This window comes from Kogia breviceps, chromosome 4, assembly GCF_026419965.1.
Source record: "Kogia breviceps isolate mKogBre1 chromosome 4, mKogBre1 haplotype 1, whole genome shotgun sequence".
NCBI classification, from domain to species: domain Eukaryota; kingdom Metazoa; phylum Chordata; class Mammalia; order Artiodactyla; family Physeteridae; genus Kogia; species Kogia breviceps.
In genome coordinates, this window is record NC_081313.1 from 64,900,640 (window position 1) to 64,925,985 (window position 25,346).

At 38.4% G+C, this 25,346-nt stretch overlaps 1 protein-coding gene across 4 annotated transcripts in view; it reads left to right on the forward strand.

Moving 5' to 3' along the window:
• Positions 1-479: 479 nt before the first annotated feature.
• The window catches only part of ATG10 (autophagy related 10), a 234,746-nt gene continuing 209,879 nt past the window's right edge, over positions 480-25,346 (forward strand). For 2 of the 4 annotated variants that reach the window (XM_059060732.2, XM_067031251.1), the window contains exons 1-2: positions 731-787; positions 15,719-15,838. In XM_059060732.2, the coding sequence (XP_058916715.1) occupies positions 15,731-15,838 (108 nt within the window). In that variant the 5' untranslated portion in view covers positions 731-787; positions 15,719-15,730. Of the gene's footprint in view, positions 1,049-15,718; positions 15,839-25,346 lie in introns of all 4 variants that reach the window. The other 2 variants (XM_059060731.2, XM_067031250.1) reach the window with 2 other exon arrangements.

Sequence of the window (25,346 nt, forward strand, 5' to 3'; positions counted from 1 at the left end):
TTTTTTTTTTCCTGAGTTTTGTGACACAGATGGTACTATTGCCAATTCTCGAATCCCTAACTTTTACCTCGGTCCTTAAGTTTCAAAGGGGATGGTGCTTGTGCTTAATTGTTGTGTTCACAGTAATTTTGCAGCTTGCGTTATGATAGCCGGCACGGTTCTCCAGCCCCTGAGAGACGTTCTACGGGCACTAAACGGTTCAGCTCCGTTCTTGCCATACCTTTCACCATTGGTCATCCTTTTATTTTCCAGATACTTGGCTGTTTGTTAGAGGAGAGTATGCAGTGACTCTCGAAATCGCTGGCAACCCCTCCTCTTCCTCAATGCGCCGCCTTTGTGATACGCTGAGGGAACAGCCGCAGCTCGGTTCCTCAGGCCGGTGAGGTGCGGGGCGGGGCCTCGGCGGCTGCCGTAGCAAACTGCAGGGAGGTCACGCCTTCCGGCCCCCGCCCCACGCACGAGGCCCACGACGTCAGCCGCCCGCGCGAGCCTAGTCCTAGGGTGTGCGGGAGGTCCAGTGCGCATGCTCCGACTGGGTCGCCTCTGGCGACGGAGGCTGAGGGAGGGGTAGACAGCGGTCTTACTAGTGGGCGTCCCTGCTGGTTGGCTCTGCTCCTCTGCCACCGCCCTCTTGGCCCCCAGGGGCCCGTTGCTCCCCTCCCCGCGACCGTTGGCTTGGCAGTAGCTCGCAGGGTGAAGGGTCCCTCTCCTCGGCTCCCCTCCCCCCCACCCCGTCGCCCCGCCCACTCTGGGCTGGGCGGCAGGGTTTGGGGCCGAGCGGAGCGGGGTGAGTATTCCCACAACCTTTGCCGGCCGCCTCTTTCCGGCTCTGTTTCCCGCACGGTCCTCACCCAACTGCCGGGATAGAGAGGAAGGGCGGGCGCGGGTGGGAGGGAAACAGCCCAGACCCGAACAAAAGGCCAGGGAAGCGGGGCTCCCGCCGGTGAAATGTAGGCCGGGTCGCGCTGGAGCCGCTGCGCGGGGGCCAGCCGCTGGCGGGTGTGGATCGCACTCCTGGGCCACCATGGAGACCTCACCCTCGATTTAGGTAGTTAACAGACCTGTGTTTAAAGCCTGTACCGAGACAGAAATTCTTTGCCTCGTAACTTTGAAACAGAGGATATGAAGTTACTGGTGATTCCAGCGGTTAAGTGCCACTTAACTTGAAGGAGTTTCTAATCATTAAGAATTAGGAGTTTTTCTTACAAATAACGTATCTGCTCAGCATTTGAAATCACGAATGGGGGGTGGGTGGGATAAAGGAATAGTTAACTGATTAGTTGAAACAAACTTTTATGATGGTAGAAATTATAAACATCTCTGACAAGGCGAAAGGATAGCTACATGTCTTTTCAAAGTCAAAATAGAGCCTTGTCTGATAGGCCCACCTGAGAATCAGTTATCTAGGGGACTATAGTTTTGCTTGACATAGTATCGATTAGGGCCCAGGCTTTGCAGTTACTTTTTTTTTTTTTTCCTGTCTAATGGAGCAAATTATTTCTGACTGGGAGAAAAAAATACTACTGATGATTATAGTTTTATTGCCCTATTTCCAAGATTTTTATAATTTTTACCATTAAGCTTGCTCCTTCATTATGAGTTCAGTAAATCTTTGCCACAGGCTCACTTTTTATGAATCATGTTTATTATAACGTTTCAAAAATTACACTTCGATTATGGCCTCACTCTTAAGTGGCAAAAGCTTAGTTTATACTTTTCAGAAATGGAAGTCATAGACCCTATGTAGTGTTCAATTACATTATTAGAATCCCGCGTAGAATCCTCCTTGCTTCTGAAGGGTCAAATATGGACAAGAGGAGACATTTACAAAATGAAAACTTGGCCAAAAAAAAAAAAAGTTGAGTATTGAGAAAGTCAAATTAAAGTCTTGCAATTACAAGGTTTAAAAATTGATATTTTAGGGCTTCCCTGGTGGCTTAGTGGTTGAGAGTTTGCCTGCCGATGCAGGGGATACAGGTTCGTGACCCGGTCCGGGAAGATGCCACATGCCGCGGAGCGGCTGGGCCCGTGAACCATGGCCGCTGAGCCTGCGCGTCCGGAGCCTGTGCTCCGCAACAGGAGAGGCTACAACAGTGAGAGGCCTGCATACTGAAAAAAAAAAAAAAAAAAAAAAATGATATTTTAATTGAAACTAGTGGAAACAGTCTTTTCACTGGTTCTAAACTGGATTCATTGGATATACAATAGAATGTTACAAGATTATGCTTTTAAGTTTCTGAGAATTATAAGCAACCCCTTAGGAAAAACAAGTAAGGTAAAGTTTATGTAAGTAGTTTCCTTAAGACGGCTTGATTTGGTTATTGATATATTTGAAGCCTAGAGACGTGTTTGGGACCCTCGAGGCAGTGAACATGCTCAGGGAACCATAACAACAACAAAATGCCCTAGAGATTATTTGGTGATTAACAAATGTCTTCAGGGGCCAAGTGCAGCTGGGTATAAAACAACTGGAAATAGGGAAACAGAGAAGAAACGCTATGTAAAAGCATCCAGATTAGGGAGAGGCAGCTGAAAACGATGTAGAACCAGAGGCTACGCTAATGTACCTGGCACCCCAGGCCTTAAAGTGCTTGACCTTGTAGGGTTTATAGGACCCAGGAAGAGTATTTACTAATATGAATTTAGCTTTGAAGTTAGAGTTATTTCATATCACTGTCATGTAATAGCTTTTCGAGAAAAACTTTTTAATCATCTCTTGTGAGTTCAAGGCTTAACAATAGCTTCCTGTTGTCCACTGTTTTAAATAGAATCTCTTTAGAGTTTTAAGGTGATTTAGAAACTGCTCCACTCCCCCTTTCCCACCCCCAGTATTCCTATATTCCTTAATATTCCTAACAGTCTCTAGTTAGGCTCTTTACCTGTCTACTCTGCCTCATTTCAACCTGTTCCTAGATTCACTGACTGCCCCCACTCCTCATTTTTTGTAGCATCTCTGCCTTTCAGTATCCTTTTATACTAATAGCATTATCTGAAATGTACCTCTTCTAGAGCAGAGGCTCTGGTTCCAGACTGACTGCCTTAGTACAAACTGCCACATTTAACAGCTGTTACCTTGGACAAATTGCTTAACCTCTCTGTCACAATTTCTTCATCTGTAAAATGGAGAAAATCACAGTGACTACCTCATAGGGTTGCTGTGAGGATTTAACAAGTTACTATAGTTTTGGTACATAGTAGGAGCTGAATACATGCTATTGTAATGATTATTTAATCCATAGTAATTCTTTAGACAGTGGTTGTACAATTTATCACTAATTTTTACTGTCTTTTATTCTCTAATGTTCTTTTCAGAATCTTTTCCTATAAATTTGATTACAAACTGTTGAGGGCAAAGGTCATATATTATAATCTTTTAAAAAAGTCTCTTGAAGTTCTCCCAGGATGATTCTGGGGGCGTGATATATTTTTTCCCTATCTTACTATCTAGTTTTCTATTTTCTGTTTTCCATTTTACTTCCGTTGGTTATATTTTAAAATTTATACTCTATTTTGTTCTAAAAGTACTTACAGTCGATTGTAAACTATATATAATATAAAAACATACAAAATAAAGGTAAATCAGTCATGAAAATATGAAGCTTGAATAGAAAGGTGAGGTTGGGGTGCATTATACTCATATACTGTAACCAGTTGTATAATTGTTAGTGGTGGGATACAGACTGAGTTCCGAGCTTCATGATGGTCAGAGGAAAGAAGGAAACATATCACTTGCTGAGGAAGAACATAGCTTCCTTGGAAGTATTTAGTGAGTGAAATACACGTTGTGATCACAGATTTCAAAGATATGCATGCAAAGTCATACTAAGAAACCCTAGGGTTAAGTTCTCCAACCTTGTTAAGCCTACTTCTCATTTTTTCTCAAAGGGGGCTCAACTGCCATTTTTATGGAACTGTTCCATACATTGCAGGATGCTTATCATACTTGGTCCCTGAGCTCCAAATGGCAATAGCAAACTACAACCTCCATCCCCGCTTTGTGACAACCCAGTGTGGTCCTACTCATTTTCAAACAACCCCTTCAAGAGTGGTTCCTCCTGATGTTGGGAACCATTGGACCTTATCTGCCCATATTTTATACAACCTATGCTTCAACTACCGCTTTTTTTTTTTTTTTTTTTTCTTTTAACCTAGCATATTCTTTTCAGGCCCTGTCTTGCTGGAGCACTTCCATCTTTTTGATATGCTTTTGTCTCCACATGGTAGGCCCTTATTCAAATTTCAAAATTCAGTTCTGCGTTTTCTAGACTCCCTGTTTTTTTGGAGTCTTCTCTGATTATCCCAGAAAAAGTTTGACACTTCTTCCTCTGAGGACACACACATACTAAGTGCTAGGATATTGTAGGTGCTGAGTGAATGAATGAAAAGCTTGTGGAGATAAGAAGGCACATTAATCTAGCCTTTAATGGAGACTTTGCAAGAAGAAAAATTTTAAGGGACTGTCTCTTCCATTACAAAAAAGTCCAACAGCTTTTTTTTTAAAAAAAATAATGACACTTGGTAATATATTTTAAAAACACATTGCTCTATCATATATTCAGACTATTTAGACCAGCACTGAGTCCATACCCTCTGATACAGTGTTGATCTTTTTGTACCTTCTTATTTGTTGAATATCTTTGGCCAAGGTCATAAGCCTTTAGTTTCTGGTTCTGGTCTAATTAACATATGTGCTGACTAGAGTTAGTTCTACAAGTCCCACTGTTCAAAGGCAGCAAAAGAGTTTGAGCTGGTGGATCAGTTCAAATCATCACTGTCAGAGGAACAATTTCTCTCATGTGCATGCAGAGAAGTCTTAGTTTATGTAAAAAAAGGATAATCTTCTTATAAAAGTAATGACACCAGTATCAGAAAGATTAGATGTCATATAAATCTGTTGTTTGAATTGGAAAAGATCCAATTGATGAATAGGTTTAAAAGTTTAGTTGAAGAAAGGTGCTATAAAGAGGTAGAGATACGTAAAATAAATTCATTTAAAATTTTGAATTTTTCTTTTGTTCCTTACAATTTTTACTTAATATTTACTGTGTGTTTAACTCTGTTATAGGTGCTAAGACATAAAATTATAAGTCATAGGTCCTCAGCTGTTTAGACATTGATCTATCATCTTCCAGTTTTCCTTGCTGTGGAAGAGATGGCTAAGGCTACACTGTTTTTTGTTCCTTTGTAGGTAAACTGCTTTTTTCTGCATGCTATTTTGTTTTCCTTTTTATTCTTTAGATAAAGATATTCCATAGACTACCTGTAGGCATAGGTTTCCTTCTAGCAGTTTTCTCAAACATAGTGAGTTCACTCAATTTATAGAAGTAAATCTCTTTAATCTTTCTTTTACCCAGATCAGGAAAAATTTTTCCATGGTATGTTTGCTTATGATTTCAATTCAGAAATGCCAGTTATTTGTAGGTTGGGTCTGTGTTCTTTGTCGTTTTTGTCAATCAGTATGCATTGTTTTCATCTTGGTTCTTTTCCTTCTGTGTTTGGAGATCACCTTATGTGTATATGCTAAAATGTTAATGAGATTCCTTTCCAGCTTCTGTACTTCTCTCTTTTGCCTCTTATATAGAGTTTGTCTAATATTGGGTTGGCCCAGGTTCGTTCCTGTTTTTGCATAACATCTTATGGAAAAACCTGAACAAACCTTTTGGCCAACCCAATATTATATGTTTGAATTCCCTTCCAGGTTTTTCTTCTTCAGTTTCCTTTTTAATCTTAGCTGTTTTTTCCTTCTCATCTCTTGCTTTCAGAGGCTGCGTTTTTATTTTTCCTTTTTCTTTTTCAATTGGTAAATTAGATAATTTCTAAGTTTTTCTCCTGATTCCCAGTGTAAGCCCATTATAGGAGCAAGCTTTCTCTCTTCCTTTTTATGGAAGTGCTTCTCTTTCTTATGGTGCACAAGCTTCATCTCGGTCCTGTGCTATTATTGAGGTTTTTGGTTTTCTTGACAGAAGAGGGACTTGTGTAGGGATGGTGTTGCTCATTCTTGTCAGAGTGAGTAAGCTACCTTCATCCTCCTCACTACACTTAGATGCTGGAGGACTCTTCTTCTCAGTGTTAGGTTGGAGAGCATGTTGATAGATACAATCCAATTTATGAAGGATAGATCTTTCTGTACTCAGGAGAGGTCTTATTTTCCTATTGTCTAATCTTTCAGTCCTATGTCTCTAATGAGGGGAGTATTTTTCTGTAATTTGAAGTGGTTTATAGTTTGTTTTTTAATAAATTTATTTTGTTTTTATTTTTTTTGGCTGTTTTGGGTCTCTGTTGCTGCACGTGGGCTTTCTCTAGTTGCAGTGAGTGGGGGCTACTCTTCGTTGCAGTGTGCGGGCTTCTCATTGCTGTGGCTTCTCGTTGCAGAGCGTGGGCTCTAGGCGCGCAGGCTTCAGTAGTTGTGGCTCATGGGCTCTAGAGTGCAGGCTCAGTAGTTGTGGTACACGGGTTTAGTTGCTCCACATCATCTAGGATCTTCCTGGACCGGGGCTCGAACCCGTGTCACCTGCGTTGGCAGGCAGATTCTTAACCACTGCACCACCAGGGAAGCCTGGTTTATAGTTTTTTGAGTGTAGTGGTGAGACCATATTCTTCTGAGGGCTCATACTGTTCCCACAGCTACCTATTGCTGACACCTTCCACTTCTGGCCATGAACATTATATCATTGGTAAAGAATGTTCTTGAAAGAGAATTACTAATGGGTATTAGAAGCCAGTTGTGGCATTTGCCAATTTCTGTGGTGTAAATATTCCCACTGTGGTCAATTTCAGGCTGTCAACATGATGTCAACTGGCTCCCCAAATTCCTGAAAACTTAACTATTGACTCTTTGATACAATCCAGCTGCAGCATGCCACTGCATAAAGTCCCACTGTAGGAGATGTTCCCTAAACTCTTGGAAGATGGTGGGGGTTGAGGAAAGGAAGTGGTCTCATAAACTCTGTCCTCAGCCCCAAGCTGCGGGGCCACTGCAGGCTCTTTTTTTCTGAAGGAAATACAGAATTGAGGAGAGTGAGACTCCTTCTTACCCTCTTCCTAACTGGACCTTTTGCTGCAGAGGCCATAGCAAGCATCAGCTACCAATAAAGCTACCCCAAATCCCTCAATTCCAGTTTAGGTACAATGTTGTATCCTGTTTAAAGTTTGATTTCAGATGTGTTTTTCAGTGGGAAGGCAAGGAAGGAGTACTGAGCCTGCTGGCCAACTGCTGCCAAGCCTGAACCAGCTTCCTTTCTTTTGCTGCTTCCTGTGCTATTTTTTGGATTACTGGGGTCACACCTGCTGTGCCCTGCCCAGGCTGCCAAATGCCTTGAAATCCAGGCCCATTAACACCCCTATTAAAATAATCTATCTTTTGTCTCAGTGTTCTAGCATGAATCCTCCTCAAAAGTATCTCTGGTGCTAATTACAAATGCTTATTTTGGGGCCTTCAGAATCAGGTAATGTTTCTGGTCTGAGCCTAGGATTCCACATTTAAATTTGTACCCTGGGTGCTTCTTTACTCTCTAAAATTTGAGGACCACTGCCCGAGGATACTGCTAGGTAAGTGATTAACTAATCTAAATTAATTCAAGCCAAATTCTCATAAAGATAATAGGTTGAATTCACTTCCCTAGCTAGTAATTGCATGTTTTTTTAGGGAAGAGTCTAAATCTACAGTTAAAATGCAGAATTGCTGCAGGGAGGGACAAGTACAGAGGAAGTTGCCTACTTTTATTAGTTAAAAATGATCTTTAATGTTTAAAGGTGTGCATAGTACAATATGTTCTGTGATAATCACATTTTTATATATGATCTTAAGGTCTGGGGAAATTTAGTTATATGTCATAAAGTGTTTTAGTCTTGTTATGACTCTGATATATATTGATTTATAGATTCATCAAAAGAAATGTCTCTGACCAAAACCATAAAACAAACAAAAACAAAGAATCAGTTCCCCACACATTAGATTAAAAATCCTATAAAAAATGTGGAGAGCTGTAGTGAAAAAAATTGTTTTTAAAATTAAGAAGGATCTTTTGAACAATGATTATATACACAGTGTTAGAATTCGTTGGGGCCGCTTTTCTGAAAAGATATATTTAATAGCAGCAGAATAAGCTTCTTCACACTGTGTACTTTAGGGCTAACCTATAGTTTAGAAAGACTTCTTTCACTTGGTGAGGAAAAAAAATTATTCTACCTTTCCAATCTTTAGCCTCTGTTGGAGCACTTAAAATAAGGTTTTGATTGTTTGAGCTTAAAAAAAGCAGCTGTTTAGCAAGTGTGAAACTCAAGCAAAATAGATTTATTAACAACTTACACTTTATGACACGAAAGAGCTCTGTCTCATTTCTTTTCCTTATAATAAGAGATGAGAGGTTCATTGTTTAGGATAAGATGAGAATTGGAAGTAGTCTTTTACTGTGAGTTCATCTGTGTTCTGTTGTCACCTCTGGTCTGAAGATAGCTTAAGTCTGGAAACATAGGCAGTTCACATGTCTCAGGTTTTCTATGTGCAAAATAAGGATTATTCTTGCCATTATTGCTTAATAAGCTGCAGTTGTGGTTATTTCCATTTTTCACCATAATTTCAGCCATCTCATAATAGAAAGTTCTTAAGATTCTAATTTCTGGCTCTACTAGTCTAGGAACTTGGTAGAGGACCCAGAGTATTACAACTTGAAAAGTACATATAAAAATGTTAATTGAACTATATTTTCATTTTTAATGAGTTGAAATATTCTAACTTGAGCAAAGAGGCGATAATTACTCAGTGATATTTCATTATACCATATTATGATGATTTCAATTGAGATGGATATCATTTTAATATAATATAATTCCTAATTTTGTAATCAAGCCATAAGTGTTTTTATTATTGTATGTAACATCCTTCAGCAAAGCCCGGTCCTTAGATAATTTTAAAAGTATTCAACCAAATATTAATTAGTGCTTTGATGTTCAGTCATCTTGCTAGTGGCACAGTGCTGTTAATTAGATAAACTATGGCTATTGAGTAAAATTTTATGTTTTGACTAACATTTTGAAGAGTTCAGTAAGCCTCAAGTAACTGGAGGGCTTAGGAAAGGGAGTGTTTTCACTTAGTTCAATTTTATTATTAAGTGAGGGTTTGTCTGGAATTTATAGAATGTTCCAAAATGTATTAGTATTCTTTATGAATTAAATTCAGTTTTTCTTTGATTTAGTATCTCTCAGTATATGTCATGGTCATCATATAGTTGGAGAAATTATTTCTCTAACCACTTTGTTTTGGTCTTTTTTTTTTTTTTTTTTTTTTGCGGTACGCTGGCCTCTCACTGTTGTGGCCTCTCCCATTGTGGTGCACAGGCTCCGGACGCGCAGGCTCAGCCGCCATGGCTCACGGGCCTAGACGCTCCGCGGCATGTGGGATATTCCTGGACCGGGGAACGAACCCGTGTTCTCTGCATCGGCAGGCGGACTCTCAACCACTGCGCCACCAGGGAAGTCCTGTTTTGGTCTTTCTATTCTCGTTCTGTATCCTCTCCCTAAGTGATCAGATGTGTTCTGTTATCTATGAAATGCTGATTTAGAATCAATATTTCTAGCTCAGATTTCTCCTTCCTCTTGAGTTCCAGATCCATCTCAGAATTCCTGCTGGATCTCTTTGCTGGGTATTCCATAGGCATTTCAAACTCAAATTCCATAGTGCTACATTAAACCCATCTCACTCCCAGACCTCCTTTTCCTAGAGGGATCTGTTTCAGTCAGTAGACTACCACTTAAGGCAAAGAGCTAGGACTCTTTCTTGAAACTTTTCTCCCATCAGTCCCTCACATACCAAGGTCAGCCAGTTGTTGTAATGAGTATACTACACTATCAAAATATCTCCGTCTCTCTTCTACCCTACTGCCAATCTTTGGCTCTGTTTAGCATTATTTTGTCTCTCCTAAATGATTGTAAGGACCTTTTAACTGTCTTCAGTCTGGTTAGATCTGTAGTTCCCTTTGGAAAACAGAATGCAAATCTGATCGGTTTACTACAATTTCAAAACCCTTTTGAGTCCTCAGGCTACAAGGCTCTCTTGTCTTCAACTGTGGTTTTCTCAATACCCTTCCTCTACCTCTGTATTTCGGTCAAACAAGAGTTCTTCAATTACCAGACCTTCTCTTACATTCTTAGGCTTTTGCACAGTCTGTTCCCTTTACCTCCTCCTTTTGCTAAGTTAGCTTCTGTTCTTCCTTTTACAGACTTCTTAGATGTCACTTTCTCAACTTGTATCTGCACTGAAGCACCTTGTTAACCAGAATTCTTTGTGTAAACTGGAGATCTCACTTACACCCTTGAAACATTTGACTGCCCTTGTAGAAGCCCCTGGAGTTTATCGACTCTTCTGTACTTGGTTCCTGTACTTGGTGCTTTCTCTTCCCAAACTTGTTCTCCCACTGTTCCCCTATTCCTTTCCATTGTGATCTCAGGAGCACACATCCACAGTAAAAAAAAAAACCTTGTTAAACCCTTAATTCATTATTTCCTTTACTACATTCTGTGGAGTAAGATGTTAAAAAGTGTTCCCAGGAAAAAGAATTTTGTGGTCAAAAGAGTTGGGAAACCCTGAGTTAATAGTTTCCCCATATAAATGTGCATTGTGAATCTCCAGGGTGGGAGTGGTGAGTGGACGTAGTGTGGATGTTTCCACACGTATCTTACATGATGTTAACATCTGCACAGGTTAGTGCTTCCACTAACTCGTTTTAAAGGAAACTTGACTTAAAAAACAAACAAAACCCAAAAACTCTTTGAATGGAGGCTTTTTCCTCCACTCTACAAAGCTCAGGGTACTGAGATTGCTGGTAACCCCCACTTCTGAAGAGCCAACTTTAGGTTACTGCTTCTCCAGCCTCATGTAAATATTCCTGCTCCTTTGAGGCTCATGAAATTCAGCTCTGCCAGGTATGGCAAGGTAGACTTTTTTCTCACATGCTGTCCCTAATCACTGGTAGTTGCTGCCTTGAGCGCCATCTTGAGAAGGAATCCAAGGCTGTGTTTGGCTATCATGAACACAGGTATTGGTTTATTAGTGATTATTCTTGATGGACTTGGCATTATATACCACATATTACTTACCAACTCTGTGCTCTATTGTCTTCTACCGTTTGCCTCTTGTCATGTCTAAATCTTCTAGTTTAACTTACATATTTTTTAAAGAGCTCTCCATTCCCAGTAGCTCTCAGAATAATTCTAAATGACTTTAGCGTCCATGTGGAAGACAGCAAACATTACACATCTTATAGTTGTTTAAACTTCCTGAGCTCCAGTGACCTTCATCTCCAAGCTACTTTATATACTTATTTCCATGGCCACAGCTGAGACTTTCTCAATTTCTAACTCTCATAGTCTTCCCATCTTCCATTTCCCTCCTTTCACTGCAGTTGTCCTTTACCCTCTTTCATATGTAGTATTTCTTGATACTGCCATATTTTCCCAGCCCCTTTAACCTTCTCTTGGCATCTTTTCTTTTTCTACATAATCTGGACCTCTGAGCTGTTCTCACTAGCATATTCTGTTTCCTCTTTCACACTTATCCTTCCACTGACTCAACCCAGCAAAACCTCAACTTGCATGCATAGTCAGTGCAGCCCTCTCTGCTTGTTCTGACGCTTGGGGAGCTGAGCACTGCTGAAGGCAACCACAATACCTCACAGAGTGTTGCACTGCAAATTCAGGCTCCCATCCTGTGCTGGGCCTTCACTTGTATCTGTTCATCTTAAAATGCTGTCCTCGCTTCTTCTTCACCATCAATTCCTAATCTATACTCGCTTTCTCAAACACTCTCCTTTTATCATTATCCTCTACCCCTGCATCTGAAAATCTTGTGATCATCAGACTTTGTCTTCCTTAACTTGGGGTGCCATTTGAAAAACTTCTCTAATTTTTATATTCATCCTCAAATGCCTTTCCTCTGATTGCAAGGGACAAGGTGTTAATTGTGTTGTTCAAATCCATCCTCCTGTGCTGATGACCACTTCTCCTCCCAGCCCGTTTAGGATATTGCTTCATCAGTCACTTTCTCTCTCTGGTATTTTCAACTTTTACCTCTCTCCAACCCCCTTTGCTCAGCTTAAACATATATTCATATCTCCCTTTCTTAGGAAAAACAGTATCCTCTCTTAAGCCTATGTGCTGCTTCTGTTACCAATTTGTATCTACTTTTCAATCAAATTTTTTGAAAAGTAGTCTACAAAGTTTTTACTTATTTCCTCACTTGTAGTTTTCTCCTCAGCCCACCACAACCTGGCTTCTCTCTCCACCATTGCTGAAACTGCTCACTAAGGCATCAATGACTGCTTCATTTTCAAGCTCCATGAATGTTTTCAGTTCTTTTCTTTCTCCACCATTGCTGAAACTGCTCACTAAGGCATCAGTGACTGCTTCATTTTCAAGCTCCATGGATGTTTTCAGTCCTTTTCTTAACGGGCCTCTCTTTTCTTTTGACATTGTTGGTTCTTTGTTAGTTATTCTCTACTCCCTGGGCTCTGTGGCACTGCTCTTGCTAGGATCTCCTGATGCCTAACTCATTCTCTAGCTCTTTTGTTCGTTCCTCTTCCTCAATAGGTCCCTTAAATGCTGCTGCTCTGAAGGTTTCTTTCTTAACCCACTGCTCTTCTCACTATGCATAGAGGTTCCTAACTTTCTGGTTAAGACCCCTCAACAATCTTTTGAAAATTATAGAATCTTTCCTTTCCAAAATATAGATAGGCATATACATACAAAATTTAGTGTAAAATTTCATCACCCACCAGAAGGCTTATTAAGAATTTGCTATATGCATTCCAGCTGGGCAGTATTCACCGTCATGGTTTCATTTGTCTCTTTTAAACAGATGACTTCCAAATCTCTTAAGTTCATTTTAGCTTGTCTCCATAACTTAAGATGTGTATTCTTTCTGCTCCATTTCATTGCCTGGCTTTAGATCCTCATGACCTCTCATCCAGCAACAAATTCTAACTCTCCTCCCTGCCCTCAGGCTATACTCTTCAGATCCATCTTCCACAGATCCACCAATGATTTACCATTCTGACCTTTTCAGCTCCAACGTCTGATTCTCTGTTTCCTGTGGAGACAGTCCAAACTCTGGCATGGCACACAAGTGACCTTTCAGGAAGTTCATCACTATTCTATCTGGTATCTTTGAGGACCTTCCCATCCATTTCTTCTCCACTAGTGAGAGCAGACAGATTTAACTTGCATGGGATTTGACTATCCCTGTCTTACTATACTCTCTTTATCATGTTGGTGACGTCAAACTTGCAGTTCTCTATACCCTTACTTACCTTGGTTCACACTGTCCTACCCGCTTGGACCACTGTTCTAACCCCTGTGCTTTACTCACTGACAATTTTCCCTGCAAAAACTCCTACTTAACCTTAAAGATTCATCTCCTCCCCCACCCCACACACTTTCCCACACCATCCCCTCTTTGTAAGAAACTCTTCTTGTGCCTGCCATAATCTGTGCATCACTCCGTTGTATATACTTTTTTTTTTTTTTTTTTTTTTTTTGCGGGCCTCTCACTGTTGTGGCCTCTCCCACTGCGGAGCACAGGCTCCGGACGCCCAGGCCCGGCGGCCATGGCTCACGGGCCCAGCCACTCAGCGGCATGTGGGATCCTCCCGGACCGGGACACGAACCCGCGTCCCCTGCATCGGCAGGCGGACCCCCAACCACTGCGCCACCAGGGAAACCCTAGCCATTGTTTTACAGAGGGAATAGATGCTGTGTCAGTTAATCTGGCAAGTTGAATGGCAGTTGGTCTTATAAGAGAGTTTCTGCTGTAATTATTGTTACTGGTTATCTCCCTTCATTGCAAGATAAGTTCTTTTTTTGTTTGTTTTTTTTTACAGTTCATACTTTATTTAATTATTCATTCATCCAACAAATGTTTATCAGGTTCAGTCTAGAGCCAGGCACTAAGCTGGGTGCTGGGGGTACCTAGATGAATTAGACTCGGATCTTGTCCTCGAGATGTTCATGGTCTCGTTGGGGAAACACAAGGTACATCTTGATGGAAGCATCCTGGAGGGACACCTGTAGAATGTTTATGAGTTTGCCAGGTGGGTAAACGCTTCTGCAATCACGAAGGACAGAGAAGTAAGCAGCTGTAGAGTGACTGTCCCCCTGGGAACCTTTGGGAATGTCTGGAGACATTTTTGGTTGTCACAACTGGGGAAAGGGATGCTACTGACATAGAGACCAGGAATGCTGCTCAACATCCTACAATGCTTCATTCAAGATAAGTTCTTATAAGGCAAGGACTATACATTTTTCCTTTTTTGTGTATCTAACCTTTACCTATGCACGATTCCTACTCCTTACATACAATATGTATTTGTTGGATGAGTGAACAAATTCTTATGTATGTCATACTAAATTTGAATAATGAGAAAGAACACTGGACTGGGAATCAGCTAGTATAGACAGATCATTGGCCCTGGAGCCAAACTGGGGTTTGAACTTTTCCTCATTTGTATTCTTGAGCAGATTACTTACTCTTTTTCACTTGAGGAATGAGGATAACAGCAGCTTTTGGGTTGTGCAAGGATTAAATGGGAACGTGAAGTGTCTAGCATAAGTACCTGACATAGTAAGCAGTTAACAAGTGCTAATTGTCCTGATAGTGCTTATCACTAATGAGGAGAATGTGGGAATTCACTTGGTCCAACTTTTCTCATCGAGAGACTTGAACTATATAATCTGTGAGTTTCCTTCCAGCTGCTCTAAAATTTTCTTTCTATAAACAATGTTTCATGTTTTAGATAGATTTATATAACAAATATATGGGTAATCCTTGATTTTGGCACATTTGTAGACTCAATAAAGTAGGTAATTAATTAGGTGATCATCACCTTACACCTTGCTAAACAAATACTTTCAGGCTTTAGAACATCTTTTGTTAGTGAGTTGAACTCTAGTATAAGGTGTGAAGAACAGCCCAGCTCCACTAATCACTGTGATGCTGTCTATATAAGAGCTAAGGTAGGAGATAGAGAAGGAAGTGTGAGGAGGTTGTTTGGAAGCATTAGCGTAGAAGAAGTGAGATAATAAACACTTGAAAGTAAATTTATGGACAAACTAAACTTTTTGAACCATAGATACGTATTTGTTATCAATACAAAGCTAGGTTTTGGATTTTCATTTTTTTTTTTAAAATAAATTTATTTATTTATTTATTTATTTTTGGATACATTGGGTCTTCGTTGCTGCACACAGGCTTTCTCTAGTTGCGCGAGCAGGGGCTACTCTTCATTGCGCTGCGTGGGCTTCTCACTGCGGTGGCTTCTCTTGTTGCGGAGCACGCGCTGTAGGCACGTGGGCTTCCGTAGTTGTGGCTTGCGGGCTCTAGAGCGCGGGCTCAGTAGTTGTGGTGCATGGGCTTAGTTGGTCTGCAGCATGTGGGATCCTCCCGGACCAGGGCTTGAACCCGTGTCCCCTGAATTGGCAGGCGGATTCCCAGCCCCTGCATCACCAGGGAAGTCCCTGGGTTTTCATGTTGATCACATTTTCTTCCTGATTAAAAAAGGGGAAAAGGGTGAGAAAGATGGAAACAAAACACTTTTTTTTTTTGGAGTGGCTCTGAGGTTATTTTCCAATGTGCATCCCAAGTTTTTGTTTGTTTAAAGAAATAAGTGAATTAGCTGAATTCTTTTCAGTATTCATTCCACAGCTGATGCTAATAGTTTTTATATTTCAGTTGTTATTTAGTATGGAAGAAGATGAGTTCTTTGGAGAAGAAATGTTCCAGCATTATTGTGCAGAATTCATTAAACATTCACAGAAGATAGGCGATGGCTGGGAATGGAGAACTTCAAAGGTAAGAAAATTTTATTTTCTATTTCAATGGGGTTTTTTTTTGTCCCCCCACAACAAAAACCTCAGTAATTGAAAGTAATGTATGAAAGCGAGTTTGATTTAGTAGAAGGCTTAAATTGAAGAATGTTTTAAAACAGATGTCCAATTTATTACTTCAGCTATATATACTCATTATAATTAGGTTAATGTAGTATTATCTACAAAAGTCCTTAGGTGAACTGCTTTAATTTAATAATAAGAGTTGTTAGCATATTAATTATCTGAATGTAAACAGATGCTTCTGTGGTGCTTCAAACCATTTGCTTACACTATTGATTTTTTTAGGAAACTACTTTTGTCCAGAGAGTGGAAAGATAATCCAGAAACCAAACCATAGTCAAATAATCACAAATTCTGAAATATTGAGGACTGTGTTCACTGGGAATTTCTTAATAATATAAGTACTTCCAAAATATTCTTTCTTTTGATTCTATTCAGTAGTAATAATGTAAAAGGTCTATGTACTAATTATTTCCACACATACATTTAGTAAGGTTCTCTGCCAAAAGCTCTTTGAGAGTTCCTTGAAATCCTGTTCTTAGAGAATAAGTAAGTTTTCTCTACTTGACATTTTATCTGATCCGTGAAAAATGGTGAATCCTGATTCTCTGCTGATTAGCTCTGTTTCCTATATGAAATCTGAGAAATGAGAACAGTTTTGTGCTTATTCCTATGATTCAGATCTAGAGGCTAGGGAAATGCAGGCCTTGATCAGATCTAGATTGTCACTGGGAGGAGAAGCCATGATTCCTCTTGGGTTGTATATCAACCGGCTTTGACAGGGGAGCTCATGTGAGGGTTCAGAGGTATAGAGTCAATTTCTTGTGGTGGATTCTAGCCCCACTCTCTAAGCTAGTGATGGGACAGTTCATAAACTTTTAAGGCATCTCTTGCTCTAGGATAACATGACCTTACTAGCATCTTTTATTAATTTTGTTCCTGAGTATTTAATAATTTTGTTTGCTATTGTGTTTGAATTTTTATTCATCTTTTATTCATCTATGATTATTATTGACATATAAAAGAACTGCTAATTTTTGTATTTTAATTTTGTAATCATTCAGTCATCTTACTGAATTCTCCTGTTAATTTTCATAATTTTTCAGTGATTTCTCTTGTGTCTTCTAGGTAGAGTGAGCTTATCTGCAAATGAGGAGTTTTTTGTTGCCTTCTTTGTAATATTTCTCCCTACTATTTTATGAACTGAGTAGAAAAATGTTAATAGTAATAACAGCTCTCTTTGTCTTTTTTCTAACTTTAATATTAATGCTTCTGATATGTAATGATTAAAATGTTGGTTGTTTATTCATTGAATGAGAATAAGTTTCTGACCCCTTTTGTCCTGTAATAATTTGTGTGATTATTCCTTGGGAACTTTCCCTTTTTACCAGGTTAAAAAAAAAAAAGAATTTTTCTTTTATCTTAAGTTGGAGGCAGGATAATAGAGATTCCTGTTACCATTTTAGTGACCTAGCAGAGTTGGGGAGCAGAAAGGTAGGGAGGAAGTTGGGTCTCTGTGTGTGTGTGTATGTGTGTGTGTTGGGGGACTCTGGGGAAGATCTCCAGGAGACAAATTAATATGTCAGAAGTTTCTTCACTGAATTTGTTGAAACTAGTGCCATAAGAACCTGTTTCCAGGATTTGTTTTTATTCTGGCCTGGCCTCTACTTCACGATGGGTATGGCTAAGTCTAGTTTCTTGTTTGCTGCCACTTTCTGCTGAGTTCCCTACCCTTTGGAGTAAGAATTGCACCTCTAATTAAGGACTGTTCTCTTTAATGTGAGGGTAAGCCTGTAGATAGTATCAAAACAAAACAAAACATTCATCAGAGAAAATCGTTATAGCCTTAGGGTAAGGACTGCAAACTCAAAAGTCTGTGAAGACCTGGTTGGGTAATGTAAGTGGGTCAAGCTGCCAGGGACAAGACAGAATGGACACTGAGTCTTGGGGCCTGTGGCTGACTAGAGTGCTTGGCCTGAGGCCAGGTTGGAAACATGGGCCCAGGGGTTTACCAGATCTTCCAAGAAAAGTAAAAAAGATTTGGGGGTAAAATCTAAATTTTTAAAGGTTGGCAACTAATTAAAAAATATATTTTTTAAACACAGTGAGGACCAAACCAAACGTGCCAGCGTTGTATAATATGTGGACTCTGTGTGGCCAGTGGGTGACTTCTGGGACTGGGTGTCTGCATGGTGTTGACTGTGGTTTCTCACCCAGCCCTGCCTCAGTGCATGCTGTTGATCTGAATTAGGAGAAGGGGCTTCCGCAAGGAGATCCCTCTCTTCTGTATTTTGGAATATTAGTGTTTTTACTACTTAATTTCTGCAGTCCTATACCCAGTTTAAGAAGGAAATTGTGAATCAGTCAGTTGTGTATTTCTTTTAACCTTCCATCTTTATGACATCTCAGGCTTTGTGGGACTGTTTGGAGACAATACTTAGAATATTATTTTACTTTTTAGGCTCCAGAAATTAATTTTTATATTAAAAATGGTTGTATTGATGTATAATTAGCAAACAATAAACTGCACATATTTAAAGTATATAATTTGATAAGTTTTGACATACATACGGACCTTGAACCTTCACTACAATCATGAGAGTGAACATATCCGTCATCCCCAAAAGTTTCCTAATACAACTTTTTGATGCCTCTCTCTGCCCCTTTTTGCCCCTTATTTTTTAAAAAACCTTTGTTTATCCCTGTATGTAGAGACTCCTTTAAAGAGTACATATATTGTCACTCATACCTTCAGGTTTGTTCATAAATCACTTTGGTACCACCCATTTTATTTTTTAATTTTAAAATAATTGTGACAATGTTTAGAGAATTGGTATAATTCAACTTTTTATATAAGGCAAAGCATCATTTTTCCTGCAAAGTTGATGAGAAAAGCAATGTGAATTAATGAAACATGTAAATAATTTAAAATTTTTAAAAGGAAGAAGTTTCTTAAAATAAAGTAGTCCTAATTTTTATATCTGGAGGTATGCAGATTAAGGAGAATACTTCTAAATCAATATTTTTTCTGTGGGGCTTAATTCTGTTGGCATCTGGGCAGGATAGTTCTTCTTTTTCTCCTACCCCCATCATCTCCAAACCCTTTAGGAAGGCGGTACACTTTTGTTGAGAGCCATTGTTTAACATGATGGTCTGTCAGATATTAAAGATAGTGGTTAATAGCATGGGCTTGATAGTTAGATAGACCTGAATACAAATCCTGACTCTACCATTTACTAGCTGGATTTTAGACAAATTACTTAATGTCTCCAAACTTCATTTTCTTTATCTATAAAATAGGAATAATAATAATACTCACCTAACGTGGCTATTGTATATGTTAAATGAGATTTGCATTCAAAAAGTTTAGCACAGTTTCTGGCACAAGGACAGTTATATTGTGGTTATAATTTTTAGTTGGTTGTTTGAAATTTTCAGCATCTTTTGTTATAGAAATAAAGCTATGAATGAAATTGTAGTTAGGTTTTCAGAAACCTTTATGAAAATCTATTAGCACCAAATATACCGTAATGGTCCATAGTATATTGTTCTGAATTCTCTACAATAAGAAAGGGGAGCAGAAGATGCTAAATAACAATGAATGCAATTGTTTGAAACACATTATAGGGTTACGTTGTTTTATTGCACTTTGCTTTATTGCACTTTATGGATATTGCATGTTTTACAAATTGAAGTTTTGTGGCAACCCTGCCTCGAGCAAGTCTATTGGTGCCACTTTTCCAACAACATTTGCTCACTCATGTCTCTGTGTCATATTTTGATAATTCTCACAGTATTTCAAACTTTTTCATTATTATATTTGTTATGGTGATCTGTGACCAATGAACTTTGATGTTAGTATTGTGATTGTTTTGGGGTGCCAGGAATCCTGCCCATTAAGACAGTGAACTTAATAAATGTGTGTGTTCTGACTGCTCTACTAACTGGCCATTGCCCCATCTCTGTCCCTCTCCTCGGGCCTCCCTCTTTCCTGAGACACAACAATATTGAAATTAGGCCAATTAATAACCCTACAATGGCCTCTAAGTGCTCAAGTGAAAGTAAGCATTGCCTATCTTCACTTTGAATCAGAAACTGGAAATGATTAAGCTTAGTGAGGAAGGCATGTCAAAAGCTGAGATAGATCAAAACCTAGGCCTCTTGAAGGAAGTTAAGTGTGCTACTCCAGTGAATATTCGAATGGTAAGAAAGTGAAACAGCCTTACTGCTGATAAGAAGAAAGTTTTAGTGGTTGGGTTAGAAGATCAAACCAGGACAACTTCCCATAAGCCAAAGCCTAATCCAGAGGAAGGCCCTATCTCTTCAATTCTGTGAGGGCTGAGAAAGGTGAGGGAGTTGCAGAAGAAAAGTTTGAAGCTAGCAGAGTTTGGCTCATGAGGTTTCAGGAAAGAAACTATCTCCATAACATAGAAGTGTGAGGTGAAGCAGCAAGGGCTGAATGTAGAAGCTGCAGCAAGTTATCCAGAAGATCTAGCTAAGATCATCAATTAAGGTACCTACACTAAACAACAAATTTTCAGTGTAGACAAAACAGCCTTCTATTGGAAGAAGATGCCATCTAGCACTTTCACAGCTAGGGAGGAGAAGTCAATGCCTGGCTTCAAAACTTCAAAGACATAAAGGCTGACTATCTTGTTAGGGGCTAATACAGCTGGTGACTTTAAGTTGAAGCCAGTGCTCATTTATCATTCTGAAAATTTTAGGGCCCTTTAGGTTATACTAAATCTACTCTGCCTGTGTTCTATAAATGGAGCATAAAAGCCTGGATGATAGCACATCTATTTATAAGTGGTTTACTGAATATATTAAGCCCACTGTTGAGATATACTGTTCAGCAAAAAAGATTCATTTCAAAATAGTACTGGTCATTGACAATGTACCTAGTCACCCAAGAGCTCTGATGGAGATGTACAACAAGATTAATAATTGTTTTCATGCTTACTACCACAACATCCATTCTACAGCCCATGGTTCGAGTAATTTCAACTTTCAAGTCACATTTTGTAAGAGATACATTTCATAAGGTTATAGCTGCCAAAGATAGTGATTCCTCAGTTGAATCTGGGCAAAGTCAATTGAAAGCCTCCTGGAAAGGACTCACCATTCTAGGTGCCATTAGGAACACTGTGATTCATGGGAAGAAGTCAAAATGTCACCATTAACAGGAGTTTGGAAGAAGTTGACCAATCCTCATGGATGACTTTGAGGGGTTCAAGACTTCAATGGAGGAAGTCACTGCAGATGTAGTAGAAATAGCAAGAGAACTAGCATTAGAAATGGAGCCTGAAGATGTGACTGACTTACAGCAATCTCATGATAAAACTTGAACAGATGAGGAGTTGCTTCTTACAGATGAACAAAGAAAGTGGTTTCATGAGATAGAATCTACTCCTGGTGAAGATGCTGTGATGAACTGACAACAAAGTATTTAGAATATGACATAAACTTAGTTGATAAAGCAGAAGCAGGGTTTGGGAGGTCTGACTCCAGTTTAGAAAGAAATTCAAAATGGGTGAAAGGCTATCAAACAGCATTGTATGCTACAGAGACATCGTTGGTGAAAGAAGTGGTCAGTCGATGTTGCAAACTTCATTGTTGTCTTATTTTAAGAAATTGCCACAGCCATCCCAACTTTCAGCAACCACCACCCTGATGAGTCAGCAGCCATCAACATCGAGACAAGACACTCCACCAGCAAAATGATTATGACTCACTGGAGGCTCAGATGATGGTTAACATTTTTAAGCAATAAAGTATTTTTTGTTCATACAATGTGTTTTTAGGCCTAATGCTATTGCACACTTAATATAGTGTATACATAACTTTTATATGCATTGGGAAACCAAAAAATTCATGTGACTCGCTGTATTGTGATATTTGCTTTATTGTGGAAGTCTGAAACCTAGCCCTTTATATCTCCAATATATGTCTGTATATATCTTAAAAACCCATGGGCTCATAATGTTAGAGAAGAAGGGAGGGATCAGGGGGATGGGGACAAAGAGAGAGAGAGAGATGAAGAGAGAGTGGATCAGAAGAGACTCCAAACCTAACTCATTGAACACCATTGGGAGTATCTAGGACATCAACTCATCAACTCCTTGGTCTGAAAATTGTTGGTCAAAAGGAAAGAAATAAGCATTTATCCTGTCTTTCCTGTATGAATTATATCTCATAGTAACTAAATAGCCTAATTTGATAAGGAAATTTTTTTCCCTGAGAATTCCATCTAATAAATATAGAAGGGATGATAGAATTAGAAAGTCACCACTTTTCAATCCCTAATGAAATGAATTAGTCAACAATAATCAGTAGATGAAAATATAAGGTGAAAAATTGATGTGAAATTTACAAAAGAGGGATTGATCTATGATTACCTGAACCTAGCATTCAATCTTATCATTACTAAAAATAGGATATCCAGATATTATATACTTTCTGAAGTTTTATAACCTGAATCACAGAGCACAGTCTATGGAATATTCTTGCCCCTAAAGATGAACCTGAATAGAACCAATTAAGGAAGACAAGTGATAGAGGACCAAGTTAATTGACACCACAGGAAGCAAATAGAAAAATCCAGAAATCTAAAGGACATATGACCCAGTTTCCTTAAAAAGTTAATGGTAGGATAAAGAAGTGAGGAGGAGGACTACACTTCTAACTATTTAGAATTAAGGACCAGTTTTTTGTTTTGTTTTTAAAATATCCTTGGGGCAGCAACCAGTAAGCTGTCCCGGTGCGCAAAGCTAGTGTGCAGCTCAGATCATGTGAGACTCAGTCATGGGAGGGTGAGATGACCAGCCTGGTTCACTAGATGGGTCCACTGACCATGCACTTGGGTGTGTTGACAGTGTCAACTGGCTATGAAAGTTTCTAAGTCCTTACTTTCCTTTTCTGAATTTATCTTATTGACCCATAACAAAGAGTTTGCAGATTGAGAGCAGTTTTGGGACTGGTAATTTACAATTAGTTCTTGAATTGGCACCAGTTCAGACCACATTTTGAGTAGCATTACTCTAAATTAATAGAAATCAGGAGGCATAGCCTAATGTAATGTGTGAACCTTCTTTGGACCCTGACTCAAATCAACTGTAAAAGGACCTTTTTTGAAACAGTTGGGGATTTTTGATTATGGACTAAGGTATAAAATGATACTAATGAGGTTAACAAACAAGAAAATACACCAGGAATAGATGAAGCAAATGTGGCAAAATCATGACATATATTGAATATAAGTAATGTGTATATAGGTTTAATTTTGGTACTGTTCTCTCTACTTTTTTGTATATTACATATATGCTTCCTTTTCTTCAGTGTCATCACAATTTATTCTTCACCCTAAACTTTGTTCATCATTGCAAATGTTCTTAGCCTTTTCTTAGATTCAGAGCCCTTTTGGGAATTTGTGCAGTTTAAAACTTCAAAGCAACTTGCCTTCTAAAATTTTTGTTTTTGTTTTTTTACTCACTGGATATGAGTACATTAGTTCTGTGATATCACCTTTTATAGGTTATTGATAAAATAATTTCCCATAGCTTTTCAACTATATTCTCTCACTTTTGTATAGCAGAAACAGGAAGAGAGACCATTCAGATACTGAAAACAAAAGATTCTATTAATACTAATTTTGAGATTAAATTTTATACAAATAACACTAGATTATTTTGTATGTTATCTGTTTTTTAAAAAAAATTTAAATTGAAGTATAGTTGATTTACTTTGATTTACAATGATATGCAGAAGAATTGTTTATTTTATTTTATTTTATTTATTTTGGCCGCATTGCATGGCATGAAGGCGGCATGAGGGACCTTACAAGACCAGGGATCAAACCCATGCCCTCTGCAATGGAAGCACAGAGTCTTAACCATTGGAACACCATGGAAGTCCTGTTATTCTTAAAGAAGAATTAAAAGGCCTCTGCTCCCCACCCCCCATTAATCCCTGTCTCTTCAGTTAAACCTACTTGATTATATTTTGAAATTTCATAACAGCACACTAGAAATATTTTGATTATTTTCCTGACAGCTTAGGAACCCATATTGAAAGGGCTTATTTCCTAATTTATATAGAGTAAAAATTTAAAATTTTATTTTATTCTTAGAAATTTAAACAATTTAAATTTCTTTCTGATTCCTGATTTTTCATTCTGTTTTAATTCCTTCCTTTCAGTAGTCTTTCTGATTAATTCACATTGATTTTCTTAAAACCCTTCACCATTATCCTAATTACATCAAATTCATATTTTAAAAATAGATTCTAAAATATTTCCATATCTTACTTCATTCCATCTTTTAACACTATCTTGTTAGAAAACCCACCCTACCCTTCCCATCAATCCTGCTGCCGTGCTGAATTTCTCACCTTGTTTATTTGCACAGATATCTTTATTTTTAATGTCTTACTATGAAAAATTTTAAGCATACAAAAGCAAAGAGACTAGTATAATGAATTCCCATGTACCTATCACGTAGCTCCCACAATTATCAACTCACAGCCAGGAATATACTGTTTTAAAGCTTATATCATGAAGTGACATGATATATCTCAATTTAATTAAGTTGGCTTTCTTTTTTCCTCTTCCCCCATATGTCTTAAAATTATGGGTTTTTCAAGTGCACTCTAAATTTATTTATCATTAATATTAAAATTAATGATCTCAGAAAAAGACTCTAGAGACATAAAATATTATTTCTACAAATTTTTATTTATTTTAAAAATTATGGTAAAATACATATACATAACAAAATTTATCATCTTAACCATTTTTAAGTGTATAGTTCAGTAGCCTTAAGTACATTCACATTGTTGTGCAACCAAGTTCCAGAACTGTTTTCATCTTGCAAAATCAAAACTCTATACCCCTTAAACACTAACTCCTCATTCCTCCCTTCCCCAACCCCTGGCAACTACCCTTCTACTTTCTATGAATTTGACTACTCTAGGTAGTTCATATAAGGGGAATCATACAGTATTTATCTTTTGTGTGACTGGCTTATTTCACTTAGCATGACATCTTCGAAGTTCACCCATTCATTTCTACAAATTTTGACTTAGGGATTTATAAAGTAGAGAACTAAACAGAGAATTGGGGGTGAATTTCTGTTAGATGATGACATCTTGAATTACATAGCCTCACTCTGTTAAGAGATTTTATTTCTTTTATTTTGAAGCACGACATTATTAAAGAGAGTTAAAAATGCTTTCTATGTATGTCTGGTGAGACTAATTTTTCATCATGTCTCCAATTTGCTGATACTATATAAATCCTACTGGCTAGTTCTATCAGAAACATCAAATTAGAGACTAAATAATGGTATTAATATCTTAAATACAGTTATTTTACTTTGCCTATGCATTCATTTTTGTGGTATTTATACATTGAGTTGTTGGGAGTAAGGCTTTCTATTTTATTTTTATTTTTAAAATTTTTACTCCTTTTATTA